Genomic DNA, 17,278 nt, shown 5'->3' with positions numbered 1-17,278 from the left:
ACTTGTAAACAGGAGATATGTGGTTCATTATCATCAAAGCCTGTAAATAAACAGTGTGAGGGGTCACAACAGGAGAAGTCACGGCCTTCTTTCGGTCTCTGATGTCCCCTTAACATTCGAAAACATCAGAGACTTTTAAGAATCAGAGTCGCTAAAGATTTTGTTGAAAAAGTTGAGTTGAGCTTCACTGACCTTCTGGACGGTGGAAGTGAGCTCCAGACAGAGCTGGATGATTCTGCTTTTGGTGGAGGTGAAGTCGTTGGCGCTCGTCAGAGGAGTCCTGGAAAGAGAGAACAGTGGTTTTGTTACAGTGAGGTGACCTGCAGTAAAACCACGAGCTAGCGCTGATACTATCAGGAGTCTTTGTGATCAGGCTCTGAATGTATGTTCTGTTTTGCTTGACCAAACGCATTAAGACCGATGTCTTTTTCAAATATTTAAACACTTAAAATGAGTAACACACCTTGCCAGGTATTGCTCGTGGTTTATGTTTTTGCGACAGGATGTTCTTTTTTTAAAACAGCCATGATGACTTAAAAAAGGGTCTAATGTATTTAAACACATTTCCCCACATTTGTTTTGTGGTACTAACAGTGCATCAAAGTTCAACAAAGTGCATGTGTCCCGAAGACAAAGGCGTGAGCTGTGAAGAGCCAATCTTTCTTATTTATTATTTATCTTATTCTTATTTGTTGGACATGTTATGCCTTTGGGAGGACAATAGTTGGATTTGGACTGGTGACTTTGCAGATTATGGTCAGTGTCTAAACCCCAAAGCTACCGGAGAGCCCCTCTCCTCACTCTTTTTACTTTAGGAAAGATCTGAGGAAAACATCTTACTCAAAGTCAGTGCTGCTGACCACCACAGCAATAGAGCTGCAACAGTTGATCATTTTGTTGTCAACTATTAAATTAATTGCCAACTAATTTGATGATCGAGCAACCAATTTTGGATAATTCTTTAAGGAAAAAAAGGAAAAATTCTTTGTTTGTGATTTGGAGGCTCAAATAATCCAGCTGTACCTGTGAGGTCCTTTAAATCAACATTTTATATTAAAATGTTCTGTCGTTACCTCATCGTCACTTTGCAACTAAAGGTAGTGAACATTAATTGGACCTAGTGCCTTCGTAGCCTCCGAGGGATGATTACACATCTCCATTGAATCTTTAAGTAGAAATCTGAACCCCATTACACTCTTAATTATTTGCATTCGATACTAGACTCAAATTCAATGAAATGCTATCAAGCCACATCTCAGCGGTGTGTGCATAATTTGACACACGACAGATGTCAGGTGTATTATGGGCGTCAGTGCAGAAACTTGTCAGTGTTTGTGTTTAGCAGCTGCAGAGAGCAGGAATGTTCTTCAAGCTGATACAAGCTGAGAAAAACCTGAAGGAGTCAAACAGCAGACAGAGAGACGCACTGACAGCTGACAGACAAAACACACGTTTACAAGCACTAGAACTGCTGGAGTCACTACGTGTGCGAGAGTGAGAGTTTATGGGATGGGTGCATTTTCTTACACTTTGTTTTTTCCTCTTACACACCTACAGAAACAGAAAACTCCCACAGGCAACTTCAGATGACACAAGTCTGGTTTAAACTCTGCAACAATATGTGTCACCTGTCTAGCCAGGCCAGCAGACTCTTGGCTGCTCCGATCAGCTCAACCACAGCAGTCAGGAACTCGTTGGAGGGCTGATGGGAGATTTTGCTGTGGTAGGCAGGGTTCTTTCTACGTTGCGTCACCGCGCTGTTCAAGTTGTGGTGCGCCGCTCTCATCTTTCCCACCAGAGTCTTCAGGTTGTCCTTCTCCACACCATAATTCTGTCCAAAATAATAAAATAATAAGTCAAGTTTTTGTTACATTTTAAACATAACCAGTCCATATATACAAATATTATTTGTTAAAGCTGCTGTGGGTATATTTATTAAAATTAGGAGGGATCTTTACATCTAATCTAATCTTCACAAATATGTAAATTTGACTGATTTTAGAACATTTAAATATATCACACACAGAGATGTTGCAGATCAGGAGATTCTCATGCCCCCTAATTAATACTGACCCCCCCCACCCCAAACCAAAACACACACACACACACACACACACACACACACACACACACACACACACACACACACACACACACACACACACACATTCCTAAAACCCAGTCACCATGACGATACTCTGACTAAAACAAAATAGTCCACACCACCTCCAAGTCACTCAAACTAAATCCGAACCCAAAGTAAGCTGGTGTGACAGCTAAAAGAAATGTTGATGATCAGCAATTGTGATAGATTCAAAAATGTATTTACAATAAGAACTTGGTTTGGCTACCACAGACAAAACATAAACATAAACAAAACATTTTTTGACTTGTTAAGAAATATAAGAGGCAGAGTAAGAGATGATGCTGGAACATCTCATGCTGTTGTTCACTGCATAAAAATGGCCGTTTCAAAACAAGCACACCCTCAAACAATGAATGAATCAATCTGTTAATCAATCAATAAATGTCTGAACTTTACCAGAACACAACAAGTGAGGTCATAAGTTAATCAGGACAGCTATGATTTGACCTTGACCCTAACTTCTGGATGAGTCTTTCAAACTTATAAGTTTCTAATGGATCTATAATTTGTTCATTTAGCTGACTGTGCGAACACGCTGGCTGGCCCGAGGCAGCCCAGATGTTTGAGGCATTGTGGCACTCAGAGCCAATAAAAACATCTGCAGCCAAACTGACATTTCATCTGTCGGCTGACTGCACTGTGAAAAAAAACAAAACCCCCACATATATCCACCTGAACAAAACATGACACCTGGCAGAGTCCAAATCATGTTACAGGTAAACCTTCAAATAATGCTGAAGCCAAATGATCACATATGCCAATCAGAAAAATGCTCTGAAATGAAGTTAGACCTCTGTTGAAGTAAAACAGGCAAATCTGTCTGTTAATCCGACTAAACACACATTTGAGTTTTACTTCAGTTGGCCGAAGATCCAAAGACATAATTATAAATAACAAGTTGTACTGAAAAACTGAAGATTTTAACAGAAACACGCCACTAAAGCTGCAACTTATCATTATTGTCACTGTTGATGACAGAACTTTTTTTCCCGATTAATTTATAAAATGCTAGAAATGACTAAATTAATAAACCAATTACTAATTCTGACATTCAACTAATCAATTAATCAGCTCCGTTCATACCAGAATGCTTTAATCAAGAATAAACCTGACTAAAATTATACAAAAACACTTCTAACTGTTCTGTTTGTCACATTTGAACACTCTTTAAAGTCTTAATACAACACCAAAATGTTTTTTTGTATAATTAATTATTCAATACTCATCAGAAAAAGACAAAACAATACTTCAAACTCAATGCACCACTTTGAGAACAAAACAAGTAGGAACTGATGGTGAAGCTATTTTGAAATCCTGGTCTGTGGGTCTAAGCTTACTTAGCTTAGCATGTAATGTAAGGAGATTTATTTATCTTCAGTAGCCCTTTTGCAACACAAAAACACTCATGTCGTTTAGATTGCTTAGTTAACTGCGCAACTTTTGGGGCTGTATTGTTAAGTAAGCAATCCTAACAGCATGACTATGTTCTTTTAACTCTCATAATAAAGCTGCAGTGTTTGAAAGTGTCTCCTGCTCCACTGAATGGGTCTCAGGTGGAAATCTGATCATCTGACAGCCAGTGGAAACTGCTGCTGGAACAAAACTGCAACGGCTCTTCCTCTCCTGTGTTTGAATGTATGTGTGTGTGTGTGTGTGTGTGTGTGTGTGTGTGTGTGTGTGTGTGTGTGTGTGTGTGTGTGTGTGTGTGTCAGGGGAAGGGTGGGGGGTCTTTCTGACAGGTGGGAGGGGTGACATCTGTTTCCTGCTCCACACCAGAGAACAGTAAATTCAACTCTGTGCTGCAAAAATATCCACAAAAACGTCCCCTGACCTTCAATTGAGTTTGACAGGAAAACTCTCCCTGAAACACTGGAAATGCTGCTGATGAAAGATCTATATTCATGATTCTCTTCAGTGTGATGTCATGTCCAAATTCTGAACTTGGGTCTCATAATGACACCATTGGTCGTTCCATTCACTTAGGAAAATCGAAAGCCCTGGAAAAATCGAGTGAGTGAACATTGAGTTAAGAGGATTTTGTCACAGAGGCGTCAAAGTTTTTCAAGTTTTTCAGCCTTAACTTTGGCAAATGGAGTTGCACTTGTATAGCTCCTTTCAACCATTTAAAGTGCTAAAGCACTACAGAGCCACATTCACCCATTCACTGTTGAACTTTCAAACACAATGACAAATTGCAAACTGGGGTTCAGTATTTGGCCCAACAAAACTTTGACTGTCAATTGTCCAATAATTAAACAACCCACTCTGTATCTGAGCCACAGCCCCCAATAAGTTCAATGATATCTATGCTACATTCATAAAAGGAACCTATTATGCTTAATGTTATTTTCTGTCATATATAGAATGTTACAATGTTGAATGTTCATACCAAATGTGGCCAAAGTTTCAAATAATGAGATAAACACAGGGAAAAGCATTCCCTGTGAGCAAAAACACCTGGCTTCTGACCGTTCTGAATACTCTGTTTCCAATGTTTTTTCTTACTTTAACAACAAATTTCTTTATATTATCACCTGTTCCGGACACACTACTGCAAGTGTTTACATTACATGCTACATGTAGCTACATGCTAACATCAGCGAAACATGCAATCTTGGTTGCTGAGGTCATTGATTTTTCCCCAATTACACTTCATATTTCTGCTGGAACATGTCCAATTGTGTTTAGATTGGTGATATTTAACAGTCGAAAGCTCTGTTAAACATAGTCATTTCTCAGCTGCAAGTATATTGCTACATGCACCTACGTGCTAATGTCAGGGAAAAATGTACTGTCAGTACTCTTGGTTACTGTTGTTGTTAATTTCTCCCTGATTTGAGATTATAGTCATGGTAGAAAGTGCAGTTTGTGTTTTTTGAGCATTACAACACGTACTCATTTTCTAGTTGAAAATTAAAATGCAAGTATGAACCTGAAATTGAGCATATAAGGTCCCCTTTAAATGTAATTTAAAATGCTCATCAATAAGAGAAAGAATTAAGAAAGAAGGCTGGAGAGAAGAACAAAGGTGAAACTAAATATACATATCCGCTAAATATGGAACAATCTGAAACAGGATTAAAAACACATATACAGAAATGTCTTATGGGAAATAAATAACCCAAACTGGTAACTTTAGCAGATTATATTATGTTCATGTGGAACACTGGTCATTGTTTTGATGCTCTTTAACCTTTAATCTATTTGGTTATTTTTCAGTGTAACTCTGTGCCATAATTATGAAGTTTGGACATTTTACCACGGTCCACAGATATGCAGGTAAGCTAATTTTACAAAAAGGGGAACCTCGCTTTTTGACCTCTGTGTTCATGGCATAGACCGGAGGCTACTGACTTCTGACTAAAACTGCTACTGACTACTGACCTAAACTGAAATACAGAACTGACTACCTGGACTACAGTAAGAACCAGAGGAACCGTTAGCTTGCGTTGATCTGCTTTATTTCAAGATAATGTCACCATTTACTTCCAGCAAGCTGAGTCATATCAAAAAACAAACTTATCTCAGCCCATTAGCACATTTTTCACGCACTGATTAAATGACTGACAACTTCTGGGTAAGTCCCACACTGCAAAAAAAGACCCTTTTAACCATCTTTCATTCTTACACCTAAAACAGTGTAAAGGGATTTTAGAATGTGATTCCCTGAAGTAATCTGCATTTACCAAGCTTTATCACAACTTTAAATTGCAGCATTATGTCTAATAACTGTCTCTGTGCTCCTTTTATTTTCACTGTTTGTCAGCGGTGACAGCAGAGTGTCAGGCTCCATTTAAAAAAGCCTGCTGGTTCCCATTCAGTTCAGTTACACCATGAAATCTCAGCACTGACTGTAAATCCTCCTTTTCTCTGTGACACAGGCAGTCAGAGCTCATAAACAGCTGACTGAGGGGCTCTGTCTGCAGGACAACACTTTTACTGGTTGAAACAGGAACTTTGCTGGTTGAAAGAAATGCTTGGCTCTTGACATGATGTGTTTGGAGGTCAAATACTGCATCTTAAACAAACATTTTAAAAACATAATGGCATTTTGTGAAAATTTCTTTTTTTTTCTCTTTAAAATTCACAACTTTGCTCATTTTGGCAAAATATGTTCATTTCAGAGCAAACTGCCATGTTTAATTTTAATGTGGTTATTCATGTTTTAATTTCTAATGTTTAAAGACAAGCTGTGATAAACCTGCAGTGTTTTCGTGTAATGGCTTTGGTTTTAGGAACTCATACCTTTTTTCCACACAAGTATAAAAAAACGTTTGGTAAAGGAAGTTCAGAGAGTTTCAACATATTTTAATTTCAGTCTGAACAATAAAACACAGCATTTGCATCTGCAACAAACTGAGTGAATGGACAATTTCTTTTAAACTTATTTACAATGAAAATCAGTTCTCTGCAGAAACATTCGCAACAATCTTTTCTTTTTTTTTTTTTTTTTACAGTGTAGCAGTATTCAGCCCAGCAGTGTAGGCTTATTGCCAGATCTGATAAAGATTTAACAGAGTGCATTTTATTTACATCAGCACATTCTCTGGCATGAGAGCCAGGACCAGTATAAAGCTCTGCAATCGGACCATGTGATGGACTTGGAGCTACTTTTTTTTGCTCAGATTGGACACATTCATGTATTTAGAAAAGTTTTCGCTGCTCTGAAGCTGTTGGCAGCAGGACAGCTTCATTAAGAGACCAGGAGTATTAATAATGGTACTCTTTGGGTGAAGAAGTATTGTGATCCTTTTAATTAGTGAAACTAGTGATACCACACTGTAAAAACATCAGTACAAGTATAGGCCCCACATTCAAAACCTTACTAAAAATGTATGAAAGTACTTTTATAGTATTCACTGTGTAGTACAAAATTCCCTGTCCCTGTTTTACTATTATATATGATTTTTCCACCTTTAACAAGTATGTAAACCTTTGAAACCTGAGCAAATTAGTGTGATGTCTTTCAAAAAATGGGGGAAAAAACAATGGGTAACTTGGTAAGAAATGTTCTATGAATTTCAAGTAAATTTAGAAAATTATTGGTGAAAAAAAAGGAAAAATGTCTAGGGAAAAAAGAAGGAAAACTGTAATATATATATAAGAATTAAATATTTAAAATCATATTACAGAATTATTATAATTTTTTTAAGGACTTTTTCCAAGTTTTGTTTGCCCTGCCTTTTTTTCCCAACAAATTGATCATACATAATTTGATGAGCATCACCATGCTAACTGCAGATGTTACAGCAATTCTAGTGGCTTCTGAGGTCTAAAAAAATTCAGATAACTCGCTGCAACTTGAGGTCAGCAGTGTGTGAAGCTGCTTTGTGCTGCTTCAAATATTTTTTGGGGGTGTAACAGAACACAGATGTTTGAGTTTGGTACAGGACTTAGAATAACTACTGTCTCAGCATGTGGTGAACAGAACTGCAAGATTCACCCTTAAAGCTTTGGTGGTTTGTTGGTTGTTGACTGTTTGCTTCATCATGCTCCTCAGGTGAGCCCAACCCATACAGGTAGAATCACCAGTACAATGAAAACCAATGAGAAACCAGTAAATTATAGTGGTTCTGAACAATGAGAGGATTACACAGAAAGGGTAAATCAATACTGTAATAGCCAACTTATGTAACAGTGTTTGTCTGTAAACAGCCACATTAAATATATCAGCTCATTAGTGATGGCAATATAGAGAGACAGTCTGTAAGCAGAGTGAGTCACATACAAGCAGCTTCTAACTACATATTCAAACAGAGAAAAAGACACCACCAAGAGCCACAGGAGTTTTTATCACTGTGGATCTGTGTCTGCTGTTCAATAGCACATTGAGTTAAGCATAATATAATCAAACCTTAGTGCAGAAAGAAGCATTTTGTGTCTCTCTTCAGAGTCAGAGCAGGGTTTCCCATTTGACAACTGACTGCACCACACTCTTGGAGCGGATGTTCCACACAGATGGAACAGTAGAACGTCAGGTGTGTTGAAAGTGAAAAAAGTTAAAAGTCAAACTTCATTCTGCGAGGTCTAAAAGTTTCCTTTCACTTACTGCTCCTTTCATCCTTCGATCTGATCAAATCAGTTCTGAAGGGATCAAGGATCAATTATCCAACCTGTGTGTCACAAACTGCTGTTGAGAAAAAGAAGAACTCCTGGAGTGCTCTGCCTGTGCTGCATTCACTGACCCACAAATGTATCCAAATTTAGAGAGGGGACACAGAATGATAAAAAGGGACACATCAAAAAATAAAAAAGAGAAACTTAGGTTTTCTGTTATGTCATCCTCCCACCTCCTTATACAAACACATGCGGTCTAAATCTAGGAAATAGTGGTCAGAGTCACATTTTAAACACACTGTTTGCTTAATAGAAAAAAAGATGCACCTTATGACTTAAGACCTCACCTTATACTTCTCCTCGGAAATATTAAGCTATTAGGGTACTTTAAAACTTAAATGCAGCATATATTTCTAAAGTTTTTATAGAATTTAACTCTTCCATTTCTTGAATGTAAAATTATCTCTGATGTCAACTGCTTAAAACATCCATAAATCTGCTTAGCAATCACATAAAAACAGACACTCCAAAACTTGCCCGAGGATAACCCCCTTATTACCATTTCTTCAGTATCAAAAGTAATCCAGTAACAGTTGTCTGTTTCCATGGTTACAGTGCAAACAGGGACTGCAGACAGCTAATCTAGCCTGATTTTTCACAGTGCAAATTGACTAGAATGTGCACAAATACAGGCTCAAAAAAGTTGTAGCCCAAGGCTCACTCACTGTCGCCATGGCAACATTACACACATAAACATACATACTGAGTTGTGGATTTTTTTTTATGTCACTCCACTAATATACATCCCAAGGAAAGACCCTGACAGTGATGAAGTTTGCTTAAAGATGTGATTGCTTACTGACCAGTGCGCAGAGAAGATCCACGGCCTCAAGCACCAGCTCCTGGTGTCCGACCCGCGACACGCCCAGAGACAGCAGCTCCTGGTGGGACATCCTGAGCAGCTTTTCCCCATCCACCTGCTGGCGCTGGAAGGACGGGATGTACTGCTGAACGCTGTCATCCAGACCTAAAGGGGCAGACAGAGACACAACACACTGAGAGGGGACACTGAGGAAGGAGTAAAGAGAGAGACATGACTCCCTCAGCTTTATTAGAACATTTCTGTGCTTTTCTAGGTTATTTTGAATTTACTGACTGCATTAAACCGGCAAGAGAGGAGGAACTTGACAAGCATCACACACGTGTGAGAAAGTAAACGATACCAAGACAGAATTTTCTTTCAGCAGCTGAGTTTCAGTGAAAGTCTGTTATGATCCATTCAAGTTTGACAGCAAACAAAGCTGCTGAGTCAACAGTGACTTATTGACTCTTCCTGCTGATCCATCACAGCTAACGCCACGCTGCCACCTCACCACACCTCCCCTTTCACACCGAAGGTCCTCGGTTTGATCCCTTATATTCATCACCATCTAACCTACTATCTCTCACTGGTGATCAGTGTTTAGGTTTGACTCAACATTACAGTGAAACTCCAGCTTTAGCTACCATTTCTAGGTTTCTAAATGTATTGGCTTTAAGTAGTATCTGTTAGAGGGTCAAAAAAACAGTCATACCATATATGTCATAAAGTTTACAAAAACTTAATCAGAGACAACTCAATAACATCCACTTATTTTTAAAGGTAATTATTGAATTTCAATGTAAAACAAAGATGTCAAAGCTAAGTTTATTACAACAATAGAATAGAATATATCTTTATTGTCCACCAGGGTGAAAATTTGTCAACCACCCTGACTCCTGTCAATTAACACTAAATGCACCAATGTTCAGATATTTTTGTCCATCAATAAATCCATCCTGCAGGGCTAGCAGATGAGACCCGGACCATTCAGGCAGAACCCCTGATTCAATCCCTACGACCTCATGTGACTGTGAGCGAGACATCGCCAGCTCCAGTGGCGCCTCTCTATACCCGACCCTGAACTCTGACCTGTGACCTTTCTCTGAGAGTAGAAGCAGCGGGAGATGAGATAAAAGAGTTCTCACCGCTGGATCAATAGAGAAGCATCAACCAATATTCAGCACGAGTCTACTGACGCGCATCAGTAAAAGCAGACAAAGTGTTCACCTCGGGGGTACTTGGATGTGTTTGGTTTGTAAAGGACTGAAACACCTATGAATATTTTGCAGGCAGACTCTTTTTTTTACATTTCAGCAGCTCACATTATTGATTAGAACAAGAATTCATCTTAAAATGTAAAATGTGCTCTATTTATTGTAAACGCTGGTTCAGTGATTCTCTATCTAATATGTTAAAACCACTGAAAAACTAGAAACAAACAAAACATGATTTTCACATTTTAATAATTTGGTTGATTAATCAAAAATATTTTAAGCAAAAATTCTAAAAGAATGGGATTATTTGCTGGTTTTCTATAGTTGTGAATTTCTTATCTTTTGGGTTTTTGACAATTAGTTAAATAAAACACGCAATATTACTGAATTTTACCTCAGCCAATGGAAACACGTGATGGACAGTTTACTGACCAATCAATTAATTACGAAAATAATTGGCAAGATAAGTTGCAGCCCTGGTTGCATTCACTCCTTAATGCAGCTAATTAGTACACCAAACTGCCTCATATGTAAGTTAAAAGTTAAGAAACGGCACCACCGTTACATTAAGACACTAAAATAGCATTTCAGCAAGGACAACATGGAATTTATTACCAATTAGTGATTCACTTACAAGCTGACATTTATACATACTAAACTGTTCAGAGCAAGGTTTAATTCCATTCTTGCTGAGTAACCCTAAATTAAAAATACATGCTAGTTTGCAAAAGCTTGTGCAGTGCCTTGTCCACCAAATGGCAGATGTTTTGAAGCTCTTCACGGCGGGCCGGATCAACTGGCCAACAAAATGCCTGAGCTGGTGTGAACAGTGGAGAAGAAAACAACTGCCCCTGCATGTGGTCATTAAAGTGTCTTGAGGAAACTCCGTGACTCCAGTTTGTCTTCAGGCGGACGCGCAGGACGACAGATGGCCGACAGTCACGCTGACAGCAGGGAGGAAACATTCCTCTTTAACTAACTGCTGATGTGACACCTCTGTGTTGTCAGCAGCTCAATTCACTGACACCAAGGAGCACTGTGAGACTTTTTACAATGAAGAACCAATCATGTCTTTATGCTCAAAATTTAAAATATGGCAGAATAACAAATTAACCTTTGTTTGGCTCCTAATTAACACTTTGGTCTTTGGCAACTTATCAAACAAGTGAAGTAAGTCATCTGCATTGGTCAATTAATTGATAAATATAGAAAGACAAGATAAACCCACAACTTTGACAAGCACTTGATCATTGAAGTCATTTTTGCCCCCCTTTAAATGTCACTTTTGTATCTTTTCTTTCTTATGACACTAAAACCAATATTTTAGTGTTCTGGTCCGTTGGTCGGACAAGAAAAAAGATGAAAAGAAGATGTCACCTCGGGCTCGGGGCTTGTGATGGATTTATTTATTTATTTTTACGGCAAAAAAATAAGGATAAATTAATTGCAGCATTAGTTGCAGCCTTAGCGTAGTGGACCTCATTTACAGCAACAAACAAGGATTTATTATTGATCGATCATTCGATTAATTCATTACTAAAAATTAAGAAATAAAAGTTACAACTTCAAAGTTTTTCAAAGTGGTACCATTAATTTACTGAAATTAGATAGCAGATTAGTAGATTTATCTGTTTATAATATTTTTAGATCATGTTTTAACCTATTTTGACAGTGTTTGTAGTTGTGATGTTTAAGTTGTGCGACTGCGATGTACTGTAGTTTGTGTATAGCCTAACAATAGCTTTTTGCTTCTGGCAATTTCATTTAGACTTCAAAACACACAAAAGTGGTGTTCATCTGTGAAGATTAACATGCTAAAGAAAACCTCTCAATCTCATAAACTTGTGTTCGTCACAGAGCTTATTTTTGGTGATAATCGCAAATCCCATTCAAAAATCCCATAAGGTTTTTGACGAGGGAACCAGTTCGATGCTACCTTCCCCGTTGGCCAACAAAAATACTTCATCCCTTCACCACTCTGTTGCAGCTAGCTGTTTCTGAAAACATTTAAGGATGAAAATAGGCATTGCAGTACCAGAATCTTGGGTAATATTTTATCAGCACTTCCTGGTTTTACCATTTGATAAGATTTTTTTCTTTCAGCCTCCACTTTTACAATACAGGACACAGTTTGATGCTCACTTCTTGGGGGGAAACTACCCACATTGCTATGATAAAAAAAACAACTTGAAAATCTGATTTTTTTAGAAATTATTTTGCTTTTTTATTTTCATCTTAACATTGAGCAAAAGACAGCATATTAATATTAGCAGCCCCGAATTTACACTACAGATTTCCTTCTTAACTAGTTTGTTTTGTTTTTTTGTTCCAGTTTAGCTGCTGCCACAAACTTGTGACACAAGTCAGAAAACGTGTTCTGCTCCTACATGTCCCCGGAGAGATGCCCAGATGCGAACTTTCATTATATTCCCAAACTTCCACAGAAAGATTCTCTGATAACTCCCTGCCTCAAACACACCCCTCTAAACTCCATAATGGAAGATTTGATGGTGAAAATGCAGACACATTTCAAACAAAACTCTTTTCAGTGTTTGTCAGAGCTGGCGAGAGTTTGTGGTTATCAGGAATGTGTTGGCGACAGCCTGGATCACATTACTGACACCCGAGGAGGCCGATAATCTCTCAGCGGCACAGCAGGGTCGGCTAAATGTCACGCGACAGCCAAATCACCTGCTAATGAAAGCATGACAACACCAGGCAAAGCCTCCCTACGTGTCCACATTCAACAGCCTCAACTGTTTGCTCGAGTCATGGAAGTTTATCTTTTCTTTTTTTAAATAAATGAAAGTACTCTCATCAGATCTGTTTTCAATTTGGTTTAAAATAAAACACACTAAAGATGTACATTTACACTGTGGAATAACCTGAAATATAAAATGACAATGTTTCCAGAGTCCAGCACAGTGCCAGCATCCAGAGCTGGATCCAATGTTCTCGTGAGAAATAATATGTCATTAATTTATGTGACAGTTGAGGCATTTCTCTCATTCCACATTTTGAACATTGCTGTTGGGTTTGGCGCTTGGCCCACACTGTTGGAAATCGGCTTCAAACGTCTGGCAGACGTTGGAGGAACGAGCAGGATCACCACACTGAAATACTGCTGAGCGGTTTGTGTTTTTGGCTTCAGAGATGCTTCTCAAGCAGCAGGATTAATGAAACACAGCAAACTGTGGCTGTTTGCATGAACACTGCAAAAACTACTCACAAGTTACATGACTTGAAGATGCTTTAGATAAACTTCAAAAATAAACTTGACAGTCAGTATTAAAAACTATGATAATATGTGCTTAAATATCAGCCTGAAACATGAAAAACAAGTCCTCCAGTAGGGTGAGATCTCTTTTTTTTTTACCAGTTTAATTAATTTACCTTCAAAATACTGCAATGACCTGTTTCCAAAGAAATGTTAGATGTTTCAAATATGTTGATCTGCAATGTAAAACTCTGAAAACACCCCATTACTCACACATTTCTTCACACTCAAATGATAAAATATTCACAGCACCATCCAGATGGGAACACAGCAGGCCAAACAAGCTAAAACACACACACACACACACACACACACACACACACACACAAAATTAATTCACCTCCCTCAAATAAAACCACTAACTGTCCATCCTAAAGCCAAATAAAGTTTTATTTGAACAAATTCAGGTTCCCTACAAACCATATGCCTTTACGAGATCTATGTATGACAACTTAATGTCGAGTGTGATTCACATATTAAGTCCTGTTGCCTCGATAATTCTGTCATCTAATATCATGAAAACACAAAAACAATGTGTTAGTCCAGCTCTTAATGCTTTCTAACTTCCTGTCTGTGGCTCTCAGTTCCAATTGTTTCCTCGTAATGACAACGTAAATCTTTAAAAACACAAATGAAACATTTCATGTTTAAAAACAGTCTCAGTATTGAACAAAAAAGCTGGTCACTATAGCTTTTATCAGACAAACTGGAGGAAATGCTACATCTGATGGGGACTATTTTCAGCCTCAGATTAATCTTCATTTGGACAATAAACGTTACACCTTGCGAAAAAAGCTACTCAGAGCACAGTGCAACTGTCACTGTAGTTTCAGACTGATGCAGATGTCATTTTCATGGACAGCGTCCACATTGTGGAGGCAGCAAATGCACCCATCTGTACGCCTATGGGCAGGTAGGTCTTAAAATGAGGTGTGGTCATACACATTGTTGAGTATTACTATTTTGAGGCAGCAGAAAGCGATTCCACTATTGACCTACAAAAACCTAAAGTCTGTATGATGGGATATTTTCCTGCTACCCATCACGCACATGGATGGGTTATGGGTGGGTAAAGTAATACATGATGGATTGTGAAAATAGTAAAAACATTCTCTGTACTCGCTGTACAGCTGCTGTCTGACTTCCCCTTTAGAAAGCAACCCAGCGCATTCACAGGCAAGGAGCAGCATAGCTTGAAGGCAGATTTATTAGTCAAAATTAAATTTGTCCTTGATCCTGCTACATCTTTGTAGTTGACAGATGAGTTGATTAAAATCAGCAGCTACTATGAAAATTCCATCCAGTTGCTTGGACATGTTGCTGCTGGTGGCATCACTCAATTCTTGCAGTGCATTTTTTGAATTTGAGTCTTGAGTCCTTTTGGCTGCAAACAAGGTCAGCCCACGTCTCTGTGAAGATGTGCACAGAGCAGTCTCTGATTACCTGTTGCTAAGTGAGCCTCAGTTGCATCTCATCCGCTTTATTCTCCTGTGACCGGATATCAGCCAGAAGAAGGCTTGGTAGAGGAACAGCTCTCGGTTCAAGTGAGGACAGCCTCGCCCTGATGCTGGCTCTCCTCCCTCGCTTCGTCAGGTGCTTTCTGCTTGGTTTCTCCCGACTGGTCTGACTGTCTGCTCGGCGTATGCCGTTGGTGCAGATCCTCTCGCGGTCTGCTGCATTCAGTCCAAACCCCACACAACTTACCCGATGTTTATAAGTGCTTCTCTAACATAGAAAGTTGTGCTTCAGCAGAAGGGGCCATGGAGTTGAAAAAATAGTAAAATCTAGCAAAAAAGTAGCAAGGATTTGAGGAGCTCCTGGCTGCTGCATCTACATGTGCTTCCGTCGTTATAGCATCTTTAGCAATGTTGGCGAGCTGTCTCTAGTCTTGACATGACGTAGGATGCACAGGATACTGAACGTAACGCTTCGAGCAAGTCAAAAGTAGATCACACCGCAGGTATCGCGGGTTCATTTTTTTCGTTTCACCGATTTGAATCTCACATATTTTTTATCGATTTTTAACTGTCTCCCAATGCATGGTTACATCCCTAATTATTTCAGAAGCTAAAAGTTGAGTTCTGGTTCCTCTGTCAGGTTTATGACTAAGTTTTTCTGCTTAAATGTCCCAGTATTTGCAGCCATTACTACTTTTACTGCATTACTCCCAGCAGAAAACCACTCCCTTCTCCAATTTGCCGAATCCACCATTCTTTTTCATCTTCAGCTTTCAACAATACTTATATTAGGCAGCATAACCATTGCCAACTTTTTCTGATTTACCATGAATCTTAATCTAATCACCTGTGAGGTCACAGCAGAGTTCAGTCCGTTTTAATCTTTGCTCTTTGTAAAGCACTTTGAAACCAACCTGTTTGTTGACAGAATAAATCTGACATGAAAGCAAAGCAGAGACTGACAAAAGTGCACAGAACCTCTTTAACATTGACAACTTTTTCTTAGTCTCCCTGTGAAAATGAGTAATTGTTGAGTTAATGATACCTCATACCATGAGAACTGAAATGTCTGATTTGACGAAACTTGTGGGAAGGAAAAGGGAAGAAGATTTTTAAACTTTAAATAACTTTAAATGAACCTTTAGTGATGGTATATTTTGCCCTGCATTTACAGAAGCACTACAGTTGACTTTGGTCACAGATGTAACAAAAGTTTATTTCTCCATTTGTGTTCTCTCTCTGACCGGTCTTATATTTGTAGATGACTCTGGGCCCCTGTCCCCCTGTCAGTCAGCTGCTGCTGCTGCTGGGAAACTCTGTGTACTGACAGGCAGCAGCAGCAGCTCAGGGTGGGAAAGTTTTACTTCTTACTACAACGACAAAACCGCCAGTTCACCTCGAAACCCATTAGACACAGTCACAGCTTTGGTCAGCTAATGCACAGACTTTACCAACCAGATATTTTTCATTGAAGTGTAGAAATGGGTGATTATAGGGGCCCAGACAGTCCCCCAAAGTACATGGACATTTCCATATTTTCTGCTGAAAATATAATGGCTCACGGTCAAGGATGCTATTTTTAGGAAGCCAAAAATGACCATGTTTCCGGGGGCAAATTATCTGTTTTTTGGTGTCACATGACTTGCATAAATTTTGAACAAACTCTGAAATGCAAACAAAACCTCCATCTGATCTGAAACTGAATGACCTATATCTAATATCAACCAAAAAGAGATAACCTTATAACCAGATAACAGTTGTCACTCTCAAATAAATTTTCTAAACCTTTTTTAGATTAATTCATTGAAAAAGTCTGATGCATGCTCCTAAAACTTTAATCTTGTCTTTCAATAACCTGGTTTGTTGACAGGGTCACAGTTTAATCTGTCTCCTAAATTCCTTGCCTGACAGTCACTCATAGTATTTATAAGGCATGCTGATAATAAAGCAGGTTAGCTCATCCAGCTGCAGTCAAACACGTGAGGAAGTCGGTAAAAAAGAGCTGCAGGTGAAACTCCAGCTGCTCATAAACAGTCCTGTTAATCATTTGTCAGAAAGATCAAAACAAACAAGACGTTCGGCCTCGTTTTACACAGTGCTTTGACAAGAACTCCCACTTTGAAATACAAACGTCTTTATCTTTGAAAGGAAACACCCAGAAGAAAATGCTTCATAAGGTATTCATGTTTCTGAAAAACATGAATATGTTACATTTGCATGCATGCATTTCGTATTGTTTCTTACTTATCATATCAACATTTCTAC

At 38.7% G+C, this 17,278-nt stretch overlaps 1 protein-coding gene across 1 annotated transcript in view; it reads right to left on the bottom strand.

The window, feature by feature from the left end:
* The window catches only part of LOC121955877 (connector enhancer of kinase suppressor of ras 3), a 41,508-nt gene that overhangs the window by 13,783 nt on the left and 10,447 nt on the right, over window positions 1-17,278 (bottom strand). Inside the window, exons 2-4 of the mRNA XM_042503961.2 lie at window positions 9,067-9,230; window positions 1,629-1,831; window positions 193-280 (exon numbers count right to left, since the gene is read on the bottom strand). Coding sequence (XP_042359895.2) covers window positions 193-280; window positions 1,629-1,831; window positions 9,067-9,230 — 455 coding nt within the window. The remainder of the gene's footprint in view (window positions 1-192; window positions 281-1,628; window positions 1,832-9,066; window positions 9,231-17,278) is intronic.

The sequence above is a fragment of the Plectropomus leopardus genome, chromosome 16 (genome assembly GCF_026936395.1).
Source record: "Plectropomus leopardus strain MGB_pleo_1.0 chromosome 16, ASM2693639v1, whole genome shotgun sequence".
In the NCBI taxonomy this organism is placed as follows: Eukaryota; Metazoa; Chordata; class Actinopteri; order Perciformes; family Serranidae; genus Plectropomus; species Plectropomus leopardus.
This window is presented reverse-complemented; position numbering and strand designations above follow the sequence as displayed.